Source organism: Molothrus aeneus, chromosome 1, assembly GCF_037042795.1.
Source record: "Molothrus aeneus isolate 106 chromosome 1, BPBGC_Maene_1.0, whole genome shotgun sequence".
Classification (NCBI taxonomy): Eukaryota; Metazoa; Chordata; class Aves; order Passeriformes; family Icteridae; genus Molothrus; species Molothrus aeneus.
The window spans coordinates 43447973-43471144 of NC_089646.1; the positions used below are offsets into that span (position 1 = coordinate 43447973).

The window sequence follows — 23172 nt, forward strand, 5'->3', positions numbered from 1 at the left end:
AGGAATAATGATGTATGGCACTTCAGTGTTGTCTAGTAGTTTTGTCCATATAACTAAGTTTGAAGCTGAAGTATTTGTAATAAATATTTAAGCAAACTACTTAATTTCTTTTCACAATACAATGCATTAAAGAACAAGCACTTTAGCTAGAATAAAAATTCTTTACAAACAGGATGATGAACAGTTCAATGTGCACGTGAAGAGTATACCCCCAAACTTGGAGTGTATTATCAGAGGGTTTTTTGTTTTCCTTGTCTCCCTCATGTTATTTTTCATTTTCTGTCATGTTATTTTTGAACTGTAAATTCTTTGAGATAACTGAGCTCCTCTATTTGTTTATATGACACCTGACAGAATCAATTACAGACCTTTAGACCTAAAAAGACTAAGCAAATAAATACCTGATTTAGGATAGACTTTGTAGCATGTTGAGGGTTCATGTAATTTACTCCAACATACTGAATCAATAATGTAGTAAGATGTTCTGCTCCAGGTATTTCAAATCTGAAATGCTGCAGAAAATATTAGGATTAAAAAAAAAAAGAGTACTTAATGTCTTAAAAGGGTAAATTATTATAATAAGGTTTTTTATGACTCTTTTACAGCTAGTCGACTAGGATTGTATTCCAAAAATTCACAGGCAATCTCTGGAGAAGAGATAGATGATTTGGATATTCAGCAGCTTTCTCAAATAACGCCAAAGGTTTGTTTTGATATACTACTTTCTGAAATGTGGCAAAGGATACATTTACATATTGAGAAATGCTTTTTTTCTGTGGCAAGCTAAAATAGAATTCCTGAGTGACAAATAATATTGTTCTAATAAGTATCTTTTGGTCTGACATATGACCAATATGAAAATCTATTTCTTTCAACTTATGCAGTTATCCTTTTAGATCTAAAAATATAAATTGCTTCTGTCTCTTTTAATGATTTAGGGGTTATCTTCAACTTTCATTTTGCCACCTCTTATTGAACATCACCTTTTGGATTAGACCATTTTATTTCTGAGCAACTCATCATTTATATAATCTTAGAGTCTGCATGTTCAGACAGTGCATTCTTTTGTAATTTGTAAGACTTGTCTGTGTTTTTAATGATTTTGATTGATCTGAGGTCACTAGTAGGGAATTTTGAAAGGGTATATTTATTAAGTTACTGCTTAATACTTTTTAGTTATTAAATAACTAAATAGATTAATCAATGTCCAGGTTATGAATGTGAAGACATAATCAAATGCAATAGAGGTTCAAGTTTAGCCATGTTGCAAAATTCTTGCATCAAAATGCTGCTCTGTTTGCAAAGGACTGCAAAATTAGACTGCAGCATGCTTGAGCCTGGTGTAAGCAAGCCAAAAGCCAATATTTGCAATCAAGAAATGTGCATGTCAGCTTTCTGTCTTTTCTTAGTGACTCACAGAAAGTGGGAAAAAGCAAGAATTATGTGGCAAATAGTAATTTTTGGTTTATGTGGTAATATATGTTCTTAAGGGCTGTCCACATTAAATAACTGAAATAGATACAAATTTACTTACACGTGTTTGACCTTTGACCCAATTGCTTTTCTAGGTGTTTGCTTAAAATCTTACTAGGAATTAAAATCAACCAATAAAATTGATAGCTGTATACAGTCTAAACTGATTGGTGACAAATCTAGCTCTTTGTCAGGCTTCTTGAAAAGGAAAAATGATCACTGTATGGGCATTATGGAAAACTAAATTCCACATGCTCAAATTTCAATTTACAGAGAAGTCCAGAGACGAAGAAAAATCTGAAAGGTGGTCCTTCCAAGTCAGAATTTTTGTTTATCTTTAGGACTTCAGTTGTTAATAATATGCTATAAACTAGTAAAATTGAAATATCCTGAGTAGCTTGTCACTTGTGCTGACAAGGAAAAAGGATGTTGATTGTAGAGTCAGTGCCACAATTGCCTGCATGAATTTAATCAGAAAGGCCAGCAGCAAGCCATTATACCGCAGTTGCTTCGTTATTTCAGAAGGGTTTTAAATTGCACATTCTATCTTGAAATAAGTAGCACTAACTTTGTTTACCAGAACACACTTTGAATCTCCTCTAAAATTAATGATTTCACTCAATTAAAAACACAGCTCGCTGGTGCTTCAGCTTAAGAGCTAACAAGAATACAGTTGGCCTTTGATTGTATTTTTTGCCCTCTACCTTAAGAGAATCCAGTGCAATTCTTTACATATCTGAAATCTTCACCACTACTTCATTACTCTTTTAATAGGTTGCAGTATTCTACAGAGCCAGTCCCCGACATAAATTGAAAATTATAAAGGTATGTCTTACAGAGGCTCAAATGCTGGACTGTTGCTGTGGGTATTGTCTGTGGTGCCTTTACTTCAACTATAATGTGCTACTATAGTGTGTCAAGATGAAATTAGATATGTATCTGATTTGGCAGTGAAGTGTACTTGAAAATATTACCTAGAAAAACGCATAGTGCCCACAAGGAATAGGTAGGTAACATTGTGCTTTCTTCTATGTAGGGAGCTGGGGATTGATTGAGATTTTGTGTCACGTTGCAGTTGAATTGACTAGGAACTTGAAAGAACCATATTTCTGATACTTGTTAGATGAGATAAAAGGGAATGAATTTCAAACCATGTCTGGGGCAATGCCTCTATTCAGAAGTTAACAAAAGAAGGTAGCAAAGAAGGAGGGACTCAGTGTAACAATTGGAACAATCAGAAAAGTAACAGTAAGGAGAAGTCTAAACACTCAGACCATAGGGATGCATGCAAGACTTATAAGAAGGTGATAATGGTAATATGGAAATACAGTATCTTCTATATGTCTCTAGAGATTTTTTTCTTTTGCCTAAAGGCAAATTTTAAATGCCCTAGCTTTAAAATTTAGGCTGTGAATATATGAACTGAAGTTTAACCTAAAATCTTGTGTAAAAACTATTTAGAACAGAAGTAGCTGTTTTTTTCTTTAGGACATTACAGTGCAACTATAAAAAATGGGGGAGGGGGAGCAGTGATAAAAACCTTGTATCTAGAATAATTTTATAGGAAGGGTTATTTCAATCCCTGATTTCTTTTCCCTCTCTTTAGTCCCTGCAGAATAATGGTGCCGTGGTAGCTATGACGGGAGATGGAGTGAATGATGCTGTTGCTCTGAAGGCTGCAGATATTGGTGTAGCCATGGGACAAACTGGAACAGATGTTTGTAAAGAGGCAGCAGATATGATCCTCGTGGATGATGATTTTCAGACAATAATGTAGGTGGCCTTTATGTACATATCCTGTACTATATAACTTTAATGAGATGTTGCCTGGATTAAACAAATAGAAGTTTCCCTGAACTTGTATATGAGCTTGTAGCTGCTGTAAATGAGTTTTCTGCTCAGTGAGGAGTATTAACATGTTTGGAAATATAACTGAGGTGAAATTGTGAGTATATTAGCGCTTAGTAGATTTCATTCAATTTTGTACTTCAGAAGTATAAAACTAATCAGAAAATGACAGAGCATTCCACTCAAGATTAAAAAAAAATATGTATATCTCTGGTTTCAGCTCTTAAATGTGGTGATTTCAGAAAAGGAAAAAATAATAACCATTTAGATATCACAAGTGAAAATGGGTTATTAGTGTCTGGTAACCAGCTGTTTGTACTTGTTCATTTTTTGGTTGGTGTATTTCAAAAGAGCGTAGCTAAACTTAATCCTATTTTGACTTTAATTCATCTGACTTTTGAAGGTAGTGATTGTTGACCGAGCTGAACTGCTGTCTGGCAAAATAGCCTTCATTTTGAAATTATGCATCAATCTCAGAACACTTCAGTTCTAAAGTATGACATTTAACCCTTGGGAAGAAGTGAAAAGTACAGTATAAGAAAATCTACCTATGTAGCAGTATGTCAGAAGATGATCTGAGGTTGTCACACTAATTCAGCCAACAGAAATTTGCTGTTGTGCAAAAACATAACAGAGAAGGGAATCATTTTAACATAGGCAGAAGAGTACATAGGAAGGAGATCTGTAGTAAGTACGTTACATGGGCTTGGTGAGGTTTTTGCTGGACTGTGTTATCCAATTTTGCTCACTTCATCAGGAGAGTTCTCAATAGGAGAGAGAGAAGAGTGGTGAATGCTAAGGAAAAAAAAAGTATGAACTTCCATAGTTTTACATATTTTCCCCACCCTTTAAAATATTTTTAAGTTACCAAAGGAATGCTGTTTAATTATTGGGGGAGTGTTAGAAAAAAATCAGTTTTATTTGCAGCAAAGTAGGCTTGATTTGGGTACCAGAAAATCCTTTCTCACTGCAGTAATTGTGATAATGTGATAGGCAAGTTGTGACACATGCTAGGGGTTGTGAAGATTGTCTGTATATATTTCATTCTGGTACAGGAGGAATACATGGTCCTCTAAAGCCATGCTGCATTTCTGTGGTTTTTTTTAAAGAGTGTGTGTGGGGGAGTTGTTTGCTTTTTGGGTTTTATTTGTTTTTTTTGTGTTTTTTTTTTAATTATCTGACTTGATTTAGAAGGATCAAGGATGGTGGTGTATTTTGAACATAGAGGAGATCTTACTCTAATAATTACATTTTCAAAGTTAAGCATCTGGAAAAATAACTTGTGATTATTCACAATCACATAATAGTTTCGGTTCTTATAGACAAGTTGAAAAAAATGACCACCAAAGTTAAAAGAACCTCAGTTCCATTTGCTTCTTGCTGGTTTTATTGGTGCTTAAATTAATAGCTTTTTTGTTTGTTTTAAACATTTTTTGGCAGTAGATTCATCTTGTAATGTAATCTTTGTTTTTAATTGCAGGTCTGCAATTGAAGAGGGTAAAGGAATTTATAATAATATAAAAAATTTTGTTAGATTTCAACTGAGCACGTAAGTTTGAAAAGCTGTCAGTATCAGAAGTTTCTTGTGAATGAATCAAAGCATGAAGCAGATGCATAAATTCATGTTAATACTGTAAATTTTGAGTAGGATTCTGATATACTGTGCTTTTGAGTTTTCACTGTTTTGTGTTTGGTGGCTTGTTTTGTTTTTAAAGTCCCAGAAGGTAGTGCAATAAACAGACATGTAACTTTGTCACGGTTCTTCCTGCTGGGATGTGTAAAGTGAGTTACTGAAGGGATCATGAGAAACAGCAGAGCTGCCTTTGGGTCCCTGTTTAAATGGGAAGCTCATAGTCAGTCCCTCCTTAAGCAGTACATGTATTCAAATGGGGGAAGCCAGGGAATCAGGAGGGTAGTTTTTCTGAAATCCATGTATTGGTGTGTGGAATGAACTAACTATATGAAGGTGACTTCCTTTTCTTGCATACAAAGATTCATGTGCTAGCTACATAATGTGCATGTAAGGCAAGAGGACAAGAGTTTATTAAGCCTTAGTTTCAAATTTTTTGTGAGTTTATCTTATTGGATCTGGACTCAGGGACATGTTTTTTCTCTTCACCATGTTGTTCATATACTTTTTCAAAGCCTTCATGACTTTTCAGAGTGGTCTGAAATTTGCAGAAGTTTAAAAAACAAACAAACAACCAAATCTAAAACCTCTAATAAAACAAACTCAAAAAAGCCCCACAAAAACCCCAACCCCACAAACAACAAATACCACCCAAAAACCCCTCCAGAACAACACAAAATTCACATCAAAAACTCCCAACACAACAAAACCCAGAAAAGACCAATTTGTTTACTTGCATAAACGCTGTAACAAGTGGCATATACTTTCAGTCTTACCAGGTGTCCTGTCTAGTCTTACCCAAGACTAGCCTAGGAATCTGCTGCTGAAAAATAACTAAGCACAGATGTTGTAAGAAAGTGTGCTTACTACCTGTTTTTGATTAATCAGTTACCCTTTGATTTTTTTCTGTCTCTCTTTGCAGGGAGAGCATAATAGGGTTCAGTACAGTGCTAAATTTGGAATTATTGTAAGCCTTACTTTCTTCTTCTTGGTTATGAAACCTCTTAATCTTGCACTGAGAGCAAGTAGTGCATATTTGTTTACAGAGGTTTCTAATGCTGAGCTTGCAGCCAGCTAATCTGTTTTTCAGTCTTTGGCCTGGCCTTCTCATCTTGCTAGTAATGAGGAGTGGTTGTAGGTATTTTTAGGGAGCTTGAGTAGTACCTTGCCTTGACTGACCAGTCAAACCAGGGACAGGTGCACAGAGTGAGTTTGTTTACATCAGCAGTGGAAAAACAGTTTGTTTTTCAAAACCATGTTTAGAAGTTCGACTTTTGGCACAAGAAAACTATAGGACCCAGTCCCCCATAAAAAAATCAATTAGGTGATGGTGAGTGATAATTCTGAAATGTTACCTAAAAGTTTGGGACGTTTTAAAATGCAAATTTGCTGCCTTTTTATTGCTAGAACAATGCTGTTTTAAATATGGACTTTGTCAGAATGAGTATTTGAAAGGATTTCATGCTCTATCTTTAAAGTTCAATTAACATAAGTCATGATTCACACTGTCAAAATATGTATCCACTCTTAAACAGTTGAAATGTTGCTTACAAAGCAGTTATCAGTGGATCATCAGAAATGTTCAATGCTGACAGTTGTAAAAATGGATTCTTTCAACAGGAGTATAGCAGCACTGACTTTAATCTCACTGGCTACATTAATGAACTTTCCTAATCCTCTCAATGCCATGCAGATCTTATGGATCAATATTATTATGGATGGACCTCCAGCTCAAAGGTAAGTAATTACTCTAAACTCTGTTGGGTTCTGTAGTCCTTTTACTTCAACAAGGGAAATGGTTGCTCATAAAGGAAACTGTGAAGTGTTAAACTTCAGTGAGATGTTTCAGAAGTAGCAAACTTTTCTCTACAACTCCCTGAAAGGTGGATGTAGTCAGGTGGGGATTGGTCTCTTTCTCCAGGCAGCAAATGACAGAACGAGAGCCTTAAGCTGTGCCAAGGGAACTGTAGGTTGGATATTAGGAAAAAGTTTTTTACTCAAGAAAGAGTGACAAAGTAATGGAATGGTCTGCCCAGGGAGGTGGTGGGGTCACCATCCCTGGATGTGTTTAAAGAAAGTTTGGATGTAGCCCTTGATGTGTTAATTGAGGGGTCAGGGCATGGGTTGGATGTGATGATCTTGAAGGTCTCTTCCAACCCAATGATTCCATGTGAACTTCTCTGTGAACTCCAATGTTTGTAGTATGTTTCTGTGTTAATTCTATTTAGTTTGCTTTAGTATCTAATGATATGGGGGCAGGAAGGCTGTCTAAAGATCCATGGATATGCCCATGGAACTTGCATGCAGGGTTCTGGCTTCCCTCTGGGTTCTTTTTCTAACCCTCTTCACTGCAAGTAGATGGTGGGGGGAGAGATGGTGAGGAACTAGAATTAAATCCTCTTTTTTTCAACTCAGAAAATCTAATGCTTAAGTTAGAAGCAGTGAATTAATTTTATGATGATAAAAATGTAAAATGTTCTTTTAATTGTAAGCCTTGGGGTGGAGCCTGTGGATAAAGATATTATTCGAAAACCTCCAAGAAATCTGAAGGACAGCATTCTGACCAAAAACCTGATCATTAAAATACTGGTTTCTTCAATAATTATCGTTTGTGGAACACTGTTCGTCTTCTGGAGAGAGGTATGACAAAAGTGCCAAACCTTGAGTAGAAACTACCTAATTTAAAAGAAATCCTTTTTATACCAGCAGTTGGAATTCAGAGTTCATATGAACTTAGTAGTGAGTTTTGGGCATGCTTATTTGATACTAGCAGAGTAGAGAGAAAGATTTTCAAAACAGTTGTTGAAAAGCAAAATACAGTTTTATCCCCAGTCTCTATTTTAACATAGACCTTTTCAGGTTCCAAATCTCCTTTGGAAACTTTGCCCATAGAAAGTAATTATGTAAATCTTCTAACCAGATTATTATGAAACAGCCATTTGACTTTGTTTTCCCAGTAGAGAAAAATGTTATGTGAACATTTGGTAGTGCATCATAGAATTCCTGCTATTCCATGTGCTAGAATAAATGTTGGTCAGGAGGCTTCATTTAATCATAGCTTGGAATTACAAATTTTTATAAATTACAGGTGATTTCATGTATGATTTAATAAATCAGCTTGGAGCAGAAAACTTCCTTTTGCTTTCATTCTGTATCTGGTAAAACTTACTGTAGAATTATTGTAATAATTTTGTTTGATTGACTTTGTTTAATTATGGAGGGTTTAAAGCATGCTAAAGCCATTTCATTTTATTTTGTTGGCAGTTAAGAGACAATGTAATAACACCACGAGATACAACCATGACTTTCACCTGTTTTGTATTTTTTGATATGTTCAATGCTTTGAGTTCTAGATCTCAGGTAAGTGATTCATACTGTCCATTTACACAGTATTAACACAATAATCAGGGTTTTCTTTGAGGGAAGATCTTGCTGTGTTTGTTTCTAGTGTGTTCTGCAGATTTACTTCACATCTGCCGTTAAGCTCAGAGTTTCATGTGTTTACTAGGTAGGATTTCTTAAATTACAGATAAATTAATTACTTAATTTGTTTACATGGTGGTATCCTGACAAAAGCAAGAAAGTTGTTATTAAGAGCTGAAGTGTGATGGTCTTTTGTATTGCTGTGTATACTTGGTTGGTTTTTTCCCTTCCTGGAAATTCTGTCAGTTCAGCAGCCTTACCAGAATGTCAGATATCTTGAAGGCCTTAGCTTTTATATTTTGTCATCTTAAAGCCATAGTCCAAGGAAAATTCCTGAAACTGTTCTGTATTTTTTGGCTGTGTATATTTTTTTTCATTTTAAGAAAACAAGTCTAAAATTTTGTCATAGTATACATTACTACATGTACTGTAATTTGCAGTCTTATCTGTTTTGGAATAGTGTAGGGGTAACCTTTTTCTGATGAACTGTACTTGTGGAATAGTGAGATCAATATGCAAGTTCTTGACTATGAAGACAAGACTTTTATTCTGTTTGCCAGGGAGAAAATGCAATTAGCCTATTCAAGAACTTGTTCTGGATTATCTAAGAGGTCAACAGTAATACTTTATATTTTGCTAAAGGTCTGGATGAAAAGAAATTGTAGTTTCTTTCTAGATAATTAAGATTACGTATTGTTGTAATCTTAATGTAACATATGATTTTTTTTTACAGACAAAATCTGTGTTTGAGATTGGACTTTGCAGTAACAAAATGTTCTGCTACGCTGTCCTTGGATCTATAATGGGGCAGTTATTGGTCATTTATTTTCCTCCACTTCAGAAGGTTTTCCAAACAGAGAGCCTGAGTGTCTTGGGTAAGAACAGTTCCTTTTTCAAAACTGTCCATTAAAGATTAATTTATAAATGTGGTGTGATTCTGTAAGTTCACTTTCTGTCTGTTTGTATACAACAGGAATACAAAGCTTGCTGATGCTTTTTGTTTTGTGGCTAGGGGTTTTGTTTGTTTCATTGATTTGGTTTTTAGTTTTTTGAATCATTCTAGATGTTTTCTTTGGGAACCATTATTTAAATGCATATGGTACATAACTGATCAGTGTGTTCTTAAATTTATATAAAGGTGCTTATTTATTTGGGAGTTTTTAAAATAAATTTTGTTGCAGGCAAAATTATTGACTTAGGTTGCTGAGCACTGCTAATTAAACTAGTTCACAAATTTTTTCTCTAAATATAAACACCTTACTTAGAAATCCAATCCTTTAATATTGATTGCATTGTCATAGGGTAAATAAACAGGAGGATTTTAAAAAGCTATAGATACATAATGCTGTTGGCAAAGGTTTATTACTTCTGTAGTTTTCTGGATTTAAGTGATTGTAATGAAATACTTGTTATTTATTGTATCATAATTTCTGATTATATTAATATTATTTTTTCAGAATTAAGTTAATTATGTTGCTGAAAATAAGTCTATGAGATACTTTAAAAGCTTTTAATATCTTGTGTGTAGTTATGACTTGTGAATAAACCATGCATGTTAATCTTCTGGGCCTGCAAAATACTGAATTTTTCTTTATTTCTCCTGAACTTTCCCAATGACTGGGAGAAAATTTGAAAGTCTCGTCAGTCTTGTTCTTTTTTGTGTCTCCCCTTAGCCTTAAATAGCAATTTTAAAGAAGGCTAATTATCTTTTCCAGATTTGCTGTTTCTTCTGGGACTCACTTCCTCTGTGTGCATAGTGACTGAGCTGATAAAGAAGTTTGAAAGAAGCAAGGAAAAGATCCAGAAACGTGGAAGTTCTTCTTCATCAACTTCGTCTTTTCTTGATGTATGATGCATATTGCATTCCTGTGTTTGCAAACTTAGCGATTGCTGTCTAAGGATGTTGGAGAAAGCAAAACACTATCTGGAGGCTAAAGAAATTGAGGGCTTTTGACAAGTCCTTTGTTTTACTGGCTAATGAGGAACTTCATGTTTCAAGACTGTTTAGAATTTAACTTCCAGCTGTGGAAGTAACAAATGAAATTATGCAACTTTGGTAACATTTTTCCTCAAACATAAATTTACTTTTAAGATTGAATGGTATTGTGGGGGGGAGGGGGCAGGGATTAATTTAAAGAAAGATCTAAGCCCAAGTCCCATTTTCTGCACTTAAAAGATATAACTGTGTAAAATTCTTCTCTTAGATATAAATATTTTAGTTTGTTTTTATTTAAAGCATTGTACTATTCTACTTTTATGGTGGTGGGACTTTGCTACTAATACAAGGATAAAAATATTTCAGAGGCATTCCACTGGGTTTAGAGTCTGTCACAAGAGTGCCATATTCTAGCTACTGTATTTATTTACTTTATCCTGCAATGTGTAAGCGGCTCAAGTACCTTGTGCTACAGTTTTTTTGTATCCCACGTTTGGGTTTTTTTTGCACAGGATGTGACCGCTGTCGGATCACTGTTTTTCTTTTCTTTTTCTGTGATTGAAAAGCCTATACTGCAATTTGAAGTAAATGTTTGCTTTTCTTATAAGTGTGTCGTGTCATTGTTTTAAAAGAAACTGGCATTTACATGAAGTGAACGAGCTTGTTTTGATATCATTGCAGATACAGGCTTTGTTTCATGTCTTGTTCCATATTGACTTTAGCTTATGACTGTGAGATCACTTAAGTGATTTATAAGACAGTAATTATGGAAATTATCTGTAGTGTACTGAATTAGAAAATTAATGCAATAATCCTGCCTGGGCAAAAAGCCCCCATCCCTCTCTCAAAGAAGCTTCATTTTCCTTCCTTCCTGTTCATAAAAAACCCCGCTTTTTCCTAGTAGGGTAACTTTGAATTTTAACCTACAGAATTACTTTTGGAGCTATAAAAGCATTATAGTAGATTTGTTTTGACATTGTAAAATGATTTTTAATATATTACAATGTCTGAATACTCGTAATATTCACTAATTGGAAATAGTGCTTTTCCTCAAAATAGTCTTGCCCTGTTGTCATCGGTGTCATCTCATCGTCCTTTCAGGAAATGTGAGGAACTGTCACCCAAAGCATCTTGAAAAGAGGATGTCTAAAGATTCCTGGGGGAAGTCAAAAACTTGTAAACTTGTGCATGTGCATCTCTCCTCACTGTAGCCTGAAAATGTGGCGGTGGCATTGCTCTGGTCCACATTTTCAGTGCTCATCCTGTCATTTGAGGAGGAATTGTCATCAATAGACACTGGAGTATTTTTACACTTGCCATTGTGACTTGGCCCACATGACAAGCTCAAAAGTGCAATTTAATTAATTTCTCTGCGAATGTTACTGGAATTGTTTTCTTCTTTTTGCCTGTGGGATTCCTAAACTTTGCCAGGAAATGGAACTGCAGACAGGGCATGAATGCACATTCAGTTTGCTTTATACATGCAGTTCATCCATGGCTTTTCCTGACCTTCAATATGTCTATAATACCTGGACTACCAATGTGCTGGAGATGTGATTGTGTAAAGACAAAGATCCTGCAGCACTTGGCCCTCATCTCTTCCTGGGGCTGTTACCACTGAGCTGGGAGGGCCTGAACAACATGACCTCTTACAGAAGTGCTCTCGTGTCTTCAAGCAGAAGTTTCTTACTTACAGCAGTTCAGCCTTTCAGAAGTTGGACAAATTGGATAGTTGTTGAACAATTACTGTCTTTGGCAAGTGGGGCTGTAGCTGTTCAATATTGTAGTGTCTTCAGTATTTCAATACCATTTCAGAGCAATTCATTAATAAAGACAGATAGTAAGAGCTGACAGTGCGTGCTGATGAAGAATCTCGAACAAACTTTGATTTTGTGAAGGGACAGCAGCTATAGCTTTCACATAGTAACTCTTAACTTGTGGTTGATATTCTTCCTTGGGATTTGACTGCTTTGTGCTCTGCTCTTGGTCTTGGTGTCCCAGAAATCTAGGTAAGTACAGATGAATGCTAGATTGTTGTCTTAGCTTGGAACTGTCATTGCTAAGTCTTTAAACAAATGTTACTTTAAACAAATGTTACCAAGTGCCCCTTTCCCAGCACGAGTCCTGCTTTCTGAATAAGGTATGTTATTCTAGACAAATAAAATTTCAGTCTCTTAAGAACAATTTTGCCTTATTGCAGGGTGGGCTTAGTTGAATGTAGTCCACTTATATTTGCCAGAATTTTTCTGCTGTGTTTTCCAATGGAAGGCAAAATACTAATAAATAATAAATCTAATTCAATGTCATTATATATAAAACATGCCTGGACTGAATTCCATTGCCATTATTTTGGCTTGTTTTGTGATTCATTAGCACTTTACAGCAGGTTTGAGATTTTTTCTCAGAGCAGTTGAATCAATAGTGGGAATTTTTCCATAAAAATGAAGAGGCATTTCTTATGGGGTAGAAAAAAGCAACAACTGAGGAATTTACTTGCTTCTACTGAAGCATGGAACAAAGAATTTTGGTTTTAATAAGTAAAGGCCCTTTATTTTTTAATTTTCCTACAAAGAAGATGAAAGACCTATAATGAGTCAAAAAGGAAAACTGTAATATTTAAATTCTGCATGGTAACCCTAGAATCAGTAATTATTTTCTTCAGCCTACAGGACTGGGTTTTGCATGAGTGTGTATCATTTCATTAGCAATATAGAACAGCTGAATTCTGCATTGAGAACATATTTCCACTACAGTAATTCTTAATTGAGTCAGCTTTCCCAAAGGTATTCTCAAAATGCCATGTCGTCATAGCAGTGTTTTTAATCCCAAAATGGAATATTTGACCTTATTCTAGTCTTCTGGATTATCTAATTGAAAATAGGGTTTCTTAGCAACTCTCAAGAATTTTTATGATCTCTAGCACTTTTCTGATACAGAATTCAGAGTAAATGAAGATATCTCTTCTCACCAGCACTAAGAAAGTGGAATCAAATACACCTTCATTTTTATATTTAAGACTTATTTTCAATGTGACTATTTCTGATGATTAAAAACTATAGGGAATTACAAGCTTGGTAAAATAAAGCATGTGAGATAATAATGGAGAAGAGGATGATTTGGACAATAAAGAATTTCAGGTTTAGTTAGTAAAATCAGTAACTAGCCCCTTTCAACTTTTATTTGAAAGTCATCTGATGGTAAAGTGATGCTGGAGGTTGCTCTACATAGAAACCTATAGAGAAATGGGTTGTGAGGGTCTGGCTTGTGGTTGTGTGTTCGTGCCATCTGCTGGTAGTTCAGTAAGAAGCAGCTTTTCTACTGGAAAAAAAAGTTACATCTTGCTAGGACAGGCTGTATCTCAAAACTAGTTTTCTCTGTAACATCTTACAGATCTATTATTTTCTCACTGACTATATTTGGGCAGTATCAACACTCAGCTGTATAGTATAAGAGATCTTTCCTCTAAATCCTAAGATACAGTGATTTACTTCCATGGGAACAGGTAATAGGAAGCATAAGCAGGACTGAAAACTTGAGCACACAATGCAGGAATCAAGCTTGAATTCTGGTAAGTTATGGGCAAAACTTTGATGATTAGAAGTGGAAGTCATTTTCCTACATGCAAGAAAATGTATGTGGACTCTTGAGAAGAAAAAAACACAATTGTTTTACATAGGGAAAACCAATAGTTAATTAAGAAAAGTATTTATATAAATTGACTAATTATGCTGGAAAGTTTGCTAATGCAAAGCACTGAGAAACAGATGATGTAGGATTTAAAAAAAAAATCATAAATTGTTTTTCATTATTACCATGTTGATAGCAAGGGTTTATTAAGGAATTAGTGTACATAGGGGAAGTCAGCATGGGTCTGGTTTTTCAAATAGCCATTGCAGAAAGAATAAGTGACAACAGCTTTAATAGCAGAGGATTTACACAATTACTGTGACAACTACTGAGAATTAGCAAACCTGTAGAAACTTGCTCCCATGTGACAGCTTTGTGTGTGCATGTAACTCTTTCTTTAACACATCACAGGGGGAAGGGGAAGAAATGAAATCTGAAGTTTCTCCCTGAGTATTGTCAGAGCCTGTAATACTGCAAGCATAACTTAGTTTTCACTGAGCAAAGCTACCTCTCTCTCCCTGCAAGTAAAAGTACTCCACCAGTAATGACCGATTTTACAGTATTTTTAAACCTGTCAGTTTCTATTTTAATCTCAACTGTTAGACTGTGACCACTGTGTTCCTCAAACACAAACTTTAAAGTTGGATTTTTTGTAAATGAAGCGTTCAGGGAGATGAGGCAGAGCCAACTATAAATGTTCAGGAAAATAATTCCTCTAAAATAGTCCTGCTTAGAAATGCTGAACAACTTTGCTCTCATTTTCAATTAGACTGATACCCTTAAAGAAAAACGAAACACCACAACTTTTAGACAGCATTTCTTTTATACAAATGTAAATTACAAAATGTAAAGTTACAAAATGCAAGTTACAAAAAGGTAAATAAAAATCCCCTGAAGCAAGGTTTTTGGTAAAGATTGAATCAAGAACTTGTGTGAGAACAGTTGAGCAAATTCCAATGCAGTCACATATTTTAATGTTACTTCTTTCATCAGCATGGCATTAGAAGTTATTCCAAGAATAATGCTTTCAGTCATCCACTTCCAGTGCTGCAAACCTGTTAACATTGCATGAATGCTGAGTTTCTGGCACAGCACGTCGGGTGGCTGTTTTTTTCTTATGAGATGCTTTCCTCTTTTTGCAGGACTCTGATCTGGTCTTGGTCTTCTGAAAGAAGTCTGGAGAGACCATTGACTCCACTGTATTTAACAAAACCAGATAAAGCTGAGCCATTTTTGGAGATAAGAGAAACAGATTTTCCACTGAAGGTGCTGATTTAAGCTCTTGATACAGTCTGTGCACAAGGGTCCCTGTGTAAAGCCTGCTCAAAAGGAGAAAATCTGCATTTAGAATTGCACCTCAACAGGACAGGTACAGAAACATGTTGCTTGATGACAAAAACATACAGTATCCAACAGTCAACTCCTATGCCAAATGTATTTTTCTTTATAAAAAGTGCTTTTTCTTTATAACTCCTTTTAAGAAGGGAGTTTTGCTGTAAGTAAACCAAAGGAGTTTGACAGAGAAAATGAAACATTCATTCCATCAGGAATGTGTGGAAAGCAGATTTCTGGAACAACCTTACCTACTTAGGTCTGGTTCAGAGAGAGGAGTACCCAGTAGCTGGTTGAGATACAATCCCATCTGAAGACAGCACTGCCATTGGCAAAAACTGTGTGCAGCATCTAAATCAAAGTCGTTATTTTGCAAGTTTTTTTCCTTCCATTTTAGAAATTTGTTATACGCAACGCTGTCATCTTCAGCAGGTAGAACTGTGGGATCTAGGTTATAAATAAAAAAATAACTTGGAAATAACTGTTCTGCTGTGAACAGTACAAAAGGTATCTGCAATGTATAGAGTAATGTCTTTTCTCTGGTTCTGCCTGAAAGGAGGGTGTAGCCCAGGAGGAGTGGTCTCTTCTCCCAGGTCACAATCAATAGGGCAACGAGAAATGGCCTTAAGTTGCACCAGGGGAGGTTTAGGTTGGACATTATGAGGAATTTCTTCCCAGAAAGGGTGATTAGACACTGGAATGGGCTGCCTCAGGAGGTGGTGGAGTCATTGTCCCTGGAGGTGTTTTGGGAAAGACTGGATGTGGCACTCAGTGCCATGGTCTGCTTGACAGGGTGGTTTTTGCTCAGTCATGGGTTGGACTCTCTGATCTCAGAGGTCTTTTCCAACCTAATTGATTCTGTGTGAACAAGCTTTCCATCTCACTACAACCCACTTGGAAACCCTATCAGTCTGGTTTCTACAAACCAGAGTCTGGTTTCTACAAACCAGAACTTAAAGAAACTGTATAATCCTGGCATGCATCGTCTTTGCCATCAAATGAAGGACTCCTGGAGGAAATGTCCATAACCCTAACAGGAATCAACATTACTGAAGCAATTTCTGTGATTATTTAATACTTTCAAATTTGCAATGCGTAGGCAGAAAAAGTGTGCCCGGGCAACTCAGCATTTTTAATACAAATGTTTTTAGAAAAACTCATTAAAAAAATATTGGAATGCTTCAGTAGTAGTTTTTTGATGCCTGAGTACGTTAAGCATATTTTTGGTAACTTTTATATCTGAATTAATTTTGATCCTAAAGATAGTACTTATGAATGCAAATGAAGGTTTTACAATGTGTTAAAGTACTGTTTTACCTATATAAAATGTTAAAGTGATGGTTAGCACTTTTTCTTTGTGCATATCAATGCACAGAGTGTGACACCTCAGGATATAGTGCAAATCAAGGCTAATTCCTCTAAATTTGGACAACTCCCTATAAGTGTGGAAAAATGAGTTATGGTCTGGATTTCTGTAGTAGCTGAACACCTAAATCTGTATTCTTTGGAGACATACCTGGATCATCAGTTATCCTCTGCAGTTCTCCAGAAACTATTATTAGAAGCAGAGCCTTTAATTGGTTCAGCTTAACTTTTGGTTCTGAACAACGTATCCAGTAACACGTTACAGCAACAGGGAGTTGTAAATGACTTGGGATAGGTTCTAGGGAACTCATTTTCACTCCCAGAGTCTCCAGGAAAAGCATTTGACGGCATGAAACAGGCACCTGAAAATAAATTTAAAAATTGGAGGTAAGAGACTTGATCTGTTGTGAACAATTTCTAAAAGACCAGTAAGTTCTGGTTAAATTAGTTACCACTATAGATTTTTGATAAAAAATTATTTCAGTTTCATAGATATTTTGAACAGGAAATATTTTTTAAAATACTACTTAAGACTTAAAAAATGACACAGTTAAACGTCAGGGAGAAAGATAAAAGTAACTAATAAGTAATTAATTCCTAGCACATGTTCCCCTTTTTGCTGAGCCATTTAACTTCCAGAAAGTGGTGTTATACACTTTGTCCATAACTCCATGCATGCAGAATTGCAGCAGGCTGTTCAGCTGCAATCTGAGTTCTTTGTAAACCTTGATTAGGATTGTTTTGCCTACTCTTAGGCAGACACTCCCACAACAGAAGAGCAACTGAAGTCAGTTTTGCCTGGAGCGCTTTAAATGCTGAATATTTCTTCTTCTAAACTTTTGTTCAATCCAGATTTCCTATATACTCACTAAGGAAAATTGTTGTAGTAGCAAAGCTCAAATTCATTAAACAAACAGCACACACACCAAGGTTGAAGTAGGGTGTCATTAATGTCTCTTAACATGAAACTTGATTTTTTCAAACTCTTTAAGTGTTGCATATTGTTTAAAAGGTGTGTGCCAATAATGTATGTAAAGTAACCTGTACTTTGGACCCATAGCTATCTGTAACATTTAATGGGTGTAGCAGTGATAGGCTTGGTTCCTCTATAAAGGTGCCACCAGCAAGTGATAAAAACATTCAACATTCAATATGTCAACAGTCGATCTGACTGCCAGAATGGATAGACCATATGTGCCCTAAAAATGCAGAATTAAAACACATGAATTGTATTTCTGGACATTGCAGAAATTTCTGCATACAAAACCTCAGTTATGCAACTTCGAGAATGGGAGATTACTTCCCATTATGGCAAGACTTACAGTCTTAATCATTAGACTTCACATTGAAGTGCTACAATGGTGACTGGAACCAACCTAGTACAACTTTCCTGTCGTTTACAGGTTTTTTTTCAGGTGCTGTTCTGCTCTGTCTGACAAGCATCAGAGCCGTGTTAGCAGGAGCATACTCGGGGCAGGAAAAGCTGCTGGGCAGCTGCAACATTTACAGATGGAATAATGGCTTCTAGTAAAAAGGCATGGGTCAGATTTTGTTTAAGAGCACTGCTCTGAAACATTACACACTTGATCAAATACAAATTAGGTTTTGTAGTGTTAAAATCGGACTTTCCTAAACTATATGAAACTGAAATCCTTCCCCAAAAAAGCAAGTATTAGTGTAACAAAATATATAGGATGCAATAAGGGCTTCCAATGAAAAATATAGGGAGTATTGTATATACACACAGACTACAACTTCTCATAATTTGTCTTAGTACACTTGGAGGGGGCAGGAAGGAAAGGAAGTGAAGACAACCTCATGTAGCTTCATATCACAGATACTTCTGTGTTACAGTAGTTACTATTTTTGTGTCACTCGTGAAACACTGTTAACTATGATCTGTTGTGACAACCATTTACCTCCATTAACTTGTCCAAAGCAAAACGATCATCACAAAAATCTGGGGGTAGGCTTGCTGCTTGAACAAATGTTTTTTTAAGTGTCTTTTGGCATCTGTCAAATTCACATACAACGGGCAGCTCGTTGGTCTGCTTACTTGGAGAGGCATCTTCAGAACTGTGAGATACTCTCACAAGCAGTCCATAGATAACTTGTCGGATGGGCAAAGCCGTGCTATGAGCACTGGGTCTCTGCATGTTCTCCACCTGAACGCGGAGGAAGGTACTTCTAAGTATCAGGGCATTGATGACGAACGGGGCCAGCTTACCTTTCGCAAAAGCATCAAGTACCCACTGTGGTACGTCTGCTTTCCTGGCAGCCTCGCACTCATAGCTCCCATTCTGAAAGAAGTCCTCGAGATTCACGTCGGACGGAGCATAGTCCTCCATCGAAGTGCACAGAAGCTCCCGTATTTCTTCCCTCTGGTGTTTCTTGAGGTATTTCAGCACGTTGTCGACGGCCTCGGCGGGCTCCGCAAACTGCGCCAGCCAGTTCAGCAGCCCCTGGAGGCGGAGGTGCTTCCCGCCCCTGCCCGCCGCGCAGCCCCTCGGCAGGCGCACCTTGCTGAAGAACGCCTCCAGCGCTTCCAGGCCCACGAAGTCGTTGCCGTGCATGACGGCGAAGAGCGGGAGCAGCGCCTTGCTCAGGCTCCCGAAGTGCCCGCAGAACCGCTCGGCGGAGAAGCAGCGCGCGGGCACGAAGCATCCCTGCGGCGCGGCGGCGGCGGGGATGCGCACGCTCTGCCACTGGAAGTGGGACAGCGGGCAGTAGCCGCCCGCCAGGTCGAACACGAAGAAGTCGCTGTCGAGGGAGAGCACGGGGCAGCCCCAGCGGTTGGCCAGCCCGGCGATCTCCCGGTCGGCCTCGGCGAAGCACTGCACGAAGGGCACGCCGAGCCGGCCCAGCGCCTGCACGAAGGCCTCGCGGGTCAGCAGCGGCGCCAGGCAGCCGCCCGCGCCGCGGGACAGCCCGTGGGCCGCCCGCAGCTGCTCGGCGGCGCGGCCCCGCAGCGTGGGCAGCTTCCTGTCCTCGGCGCCGCGACCGCCGTCCAGCACCACGAAGGGCGCGACGCCGCAGGCCCGCAGGACGCCGAAGAAGTCGCGCACGGCCGCGGCGAAGGCGCCGTAGTCGCCGCCGCGTCGGAAGTCGGCGTCGGGGGCGAAGCAGAGGCGGTGGTACAGGCTGCTGCCGTCGATGACCAGCTTGGTGTCCCGCACCCGCAGCTCGGTGAAGAACACGCCGCGCTCCTCCACGAAGCCCGTGAGCCCCTGCACGCCCATGGCGCCGGAAGCGGAGCCGGCGGTGACCCGCGCAGGGGGGATGGCCCTCCCATCCCGGATCCGCTTCCTCCCGCTCCTCCCGCTCCTCCCGCTGGGGCGCGCGCGCGCCGTCTCCTGGCGACGGGGCCGCGAACGGCGCGGGACGGGCCGGGAGCGTGAGGGCTCCGGGAGCGCCGAGGGCCCCGGGAGCGCCGAGGGCTCCGGGAGCGCCGAGGGCCCCGGGAGCGCCGAGGGCTCCGGGAGCGGTGGCCGCTCCCGCTCTGCCGGCCCCAGGTCTACCCCAGGCCAGCCCCAGGGCACACGGGGCACCCCCAGGCACCGCAGCCCCGCCGTCGGGACAGGCGCTGGAGCGGCGGGAAGCGGCGGGGACGTGTGACACCGCCGGCTCCCCGGGAGTGCCGCCTGTTCCGGAGGGGTGAGGAACGGGGACGCCGCCCTCGCTCCTCGCTATGTGGGTACTACCTTGTGTTTTGAGTCTCATACAGTCTTGAAACAAGGTAATAACATCCCTGAGGTTGTGCTAGGGGTCTCGGCTTCCCGAATGTGCGCCAGGGAGATGCTAAATTTGACAGTCGAGTACATTTGTCCCCCTTTTACCACCATCCTCAAACTCCTTTGCTACCAGCTCTAATAATAAAATTTAGTGATCATTTCTCTAGGAACAGTAAAAAACTGAGCTAAGCGAGGTGATGTTTCTATAGCCTTGGGTAAGATGTTCCAGAAAAGAAGAATGGACCAGTGTTAAAAAGTTAGTTTTAGAATTTTTTTTTCCATTAAGGAAAAAACAAGGAAAATCTCTCTCTCTCTTTTTTTTTTTTTTTTTTTTTTAATTTTCAAAACATTTAAAGGAGCAGACTAGTGAAGTCATCAGCAGGAAAAAAAAATCAAGGTGGTAAATACTGAAGATATTTAGAGCTAAAGATTTTGAATTTGTGCTGCAGGGAGTGGAGGGCGGCAAAAGTTAATGTAGCACGATGGTTTGTAAGGAATAAAAAGAAAACCTGATAAATTGGAAAATGGCCTCGACTGGCAAAGAAGGGATTATCTTGGACGCAGAAAATATCAGAGTGTCTTAGCTGTTGCTAAAGAAATCTGAAGATTGATCTTACAGAAACTAAGAAAGGTCAGGGAAGAAGTTGAGATGGTTTGCACTCAGCATGTGTAGGTGGAGCTATGAAACCTTAACCAGCAACTTTCCTTCAGTTTGCAGGAAGGAAATCCTGCACAAAAATCTTCACAAAAAGAAATCTTCACAAAAAAAGAAGATTTAACTCTAGCCAGGGAAGAAAATATTAAAAAATAGTGATCCAGACAATGTAATTGCATTAGTTTGGTTGTCATCAGCAGGCTGCCTGGCTCTGGGATGGGCCTTGGGAATGCTGGATGGGACAAAGGAAACTCCTTACCAAAGATACTGGATAGGGTATACTGGGATTTTTTTTTTTTTTAGGAAAAGAGAGCTGGAGACTTGATTGCTTTGTGCTATCTGTAGTTGTTCTTAACTTTAATGAAGCAATTGGTAAACACCTGCTCATTGGGAAACATCTGCTCATTGGGAGGTGGACACTGGTAGGAAAGGAACACAAGGAAGGTTGGGCTAAAGGTTTGAGTGAGGTAGGAGAGGCTGTGATTCATGTACTTCTTGAAGAATCCCATGAGTCTTATGGCTGAGTCAATCTTTAAGGTTTGTTGGCTCCTAAAAGACATTTCTTCCAGATGCACTGGTCAGCAACCCACCTCTTCTGTGCCATTAAAATGCACCTGTGATGCCACAATGGCAATCACTGGCCCCTGCCTCATAACACTCTTCAGCAGTAGACACTAAAGCATTTCACAAAGTTACATGATAATTATTACTATTATTATATAGGAAGGGAACTTGAAGCATAGAGAGTGAAAGGTGGGAGGCATTATTAGAAATAAAGCACAGAAATTAAACTCAGTGAGCTACTTGATTTTAAGCATGGTTTTGTGGTGTAAAGGATTGTCATACATTCCTAGGCCCAAGTAAGTAGGGAAATTTGAAGGTGAGCTGTGTTAAATGACTTCAGAAAAAAAAAGTATAGATAGCTCAGCAGAATTTCTAAGTGCACTTATTTCTAAAGGAATTTATGAAGGCATGCATAACACAGCAATTATGAGAATATAACAGTAAATGAAAATTGCATAAGCTTTCTAGAATTGGCAATATAATATTTTATGGAGTTCATATTTCTGCCCTCCCCTCCTCTACACCTCAGCATGATCCATTTGGGCTCCTTCAGACAGATTTGGAGTTACAGAGAAATAATTTTCTAGCTGGTTTTCTTTCCTTAGCATTGGCATTTCAAGATTTTTGTCAGTGTTGCTGAAAGAGAATAACGAAACAGTATTAGGAGTGCTGTAGTTTAAAAAAGATGCAGGATTTGTATTATTAAGATGTCCTGTGGTAATTAAAGTTTATCTTGTTTCATAACATGCTGACAGTGCAGTGTCAGGCTTTTTGGTATAGTGTGACAGCAGCTCAGCAGATGGGTATGAAAATAGGTTCACACACACACACACACACATACACACACACAGAGTGAGTTTGTTTTTGCACGATACAAATCTGTTATCTCAATTTAGGCTCTGCATTCATTTGTCAGAAAAGCCAATGACTTGTAACCTAAAGTTGTACAGCTTTTAAAATTAGGCAGTTTGTCTTTGCTCTTCCAAAACCACCACTGCGACAAGGAAAATCCTGTTCTGTGCTTGCCTTGGCCTTGAAATGATGTGGTGAGCAAGGCCAGTGTGGGCTTGCTGCTCTGCAGTGCTGGTGGATGGTAACAATAGCAACACTGATCTTGCAAGACCTTTGTTTGTTCCAAAGGATCTTCCAGAAAAAGGATGCATTTAGCATTATATAAAGTAATGAAAACAATATTGTTTTGTTATGTGCAGTGAAGCACCTCCCCTTTTTCATTTGGAATGAGGAAGGCTGAGTAAACAAAGTTACTCTAAGCTCATGTTGAACTACTGAGAACCATAGAAATGCCAGAGCTTGGCCTTTTCAGTCCTTATGTTTGCAGAATTAGGACCTCAGTTAGACAAGAATTCCCAACCAAAGCCGACTTGTTGGAAAGGTTGGAAAGGGGAGTCATGGAAGGGCACAGTGATGGAGAAATGAACTTTAGGCAGAGTTGGGTTTTATTGGAAGTCTTGCAGATTTTCTGTGAAACTAATTTGCAGAAGATACTGCTAGTGAGTCATGGTGAAGCTGTGAGGTCAGCACAGGAACAGATGGTGAAATCTGAGGGGTAAATGAAAGAGCAGAGAAA

The 23172-nt window shown here is 38.6% G+C and overlaps 3 protein-coding genes across 9 annotated transcripts in view; 2 read left to right on the forward strand and 1 right to left on the reverse strand.

Moving 5' to 3' along the window:
* Nucleotides 1-10917, forward strand: part of ATP2C1 (ATPase secretory pathway Ca2+ transporting 1) — a 61678-nt gene extending 50761 nt beyond the window's left edge. For all 5 annotated transcript variants that reach the window (XM_066555902.1, XM_066555922.1, XM_066555930.1 and 2 more), the window contains 9 exons: nucleotides 606-703; nucleotides 2248-2298; nucleotides 3080-3246; nucleotides 4802-4870; nucleotides 6572-6688; nucleotides 7444-7591; nucleotides 8216-8311; nucleotides 9108-9249; nucleotides 10090-10917. In XM_066555902.1, the coding sequence (XP_066411999.1) occupies nucleotides 606-703; nucleotides 2248-2298; nucleotides 3080-3246; nucleotides 4802-4870; nucleotides 6572-6688; nucleotides 7444-7591; nucleotides 8216-8311; nucleotides 9108-9249; nucleotides 10090-10226 (1025 nt within the window). In that variant the 3' untranslated portion in view covers nucleotides 10227-10917. The remainder of the gene's footprint in view (nucleotides 1-605; nucleotides 704-2247; nucleotides 2299-3079; nucleotides 3247-4801; nucleotides 4871-6571; nucleotides 6689-7443; nucleotides 7592-8215; nucleotides 8312-9107; nucleotides 9250-10089) is intronic.
* A 3649-nt stretch (nucleotides 10918-14566) lies between these two features.
* On the reverse strand, nucleotides 14567-19873 carry ASTE1 (asteroid homolog 1). The gene is made up of 4 exons (XM_066555942.1): nucleotides 18554-19873; nucleotides 16786-16996; nucleotides 15521-15716; nucleotides 14567-15256 (listed from the first exon to the last, which is right to left on the reverse strand). Exons 1-4 carry the CDS (start codon nucleotides 19871-19873, stop codon nucleotides 14965-14967), a joined length of 2019 nt encoding a protein of 672 aa, XP_066412039.1. The 3' UTR covers nucleotides 14567-14964.
* Nucleotides 19874-20072: 199 nt separating this feature from the next.
* NEK11 (NIMA related kinase 11) overlaps nucleotides 20073-23172 on the forward strand; it is an 83494-nt gene continuing 80394 nt past the window's right edge. For 2 of the 3 annotated variants that reach the window (XM_066571738.1, XM_066571753.1), the window contains exon 1: nucleotides 20073-20370. The gene's annotated coding sequence lies outside the window, so the exon portion shown is untranslated. The remainder of the gene's footprint in view (nucleotides 20371-23172) is intronic. The other variant, XM_066571746.1, reaches the window with a different exon arrangement.

Coding starts and splice junctions, on each gene's coding strand:
- ASTE1 (XM_066555942.1), bottom strand. CDS start 19,873: ATGGGCGTGCAGGGGCTCACGGGCTTCGTGGAGGAGCGCGGCGTGTTC. Junction 15,717..16,785: donor GAGGATAACTGATGATCCAG/GTATGTCTCCAA, acceptor TTTATAACCTAG/ATCCCACAGTTCTACCTGCT. Junction 15,257..15,520: donor TCTGAACCAGACCTAAGTAG/GTAAGGTTGTTC, acceptor CCTTTTGAGCAG/GCTTTACACAGGGACCCTTG.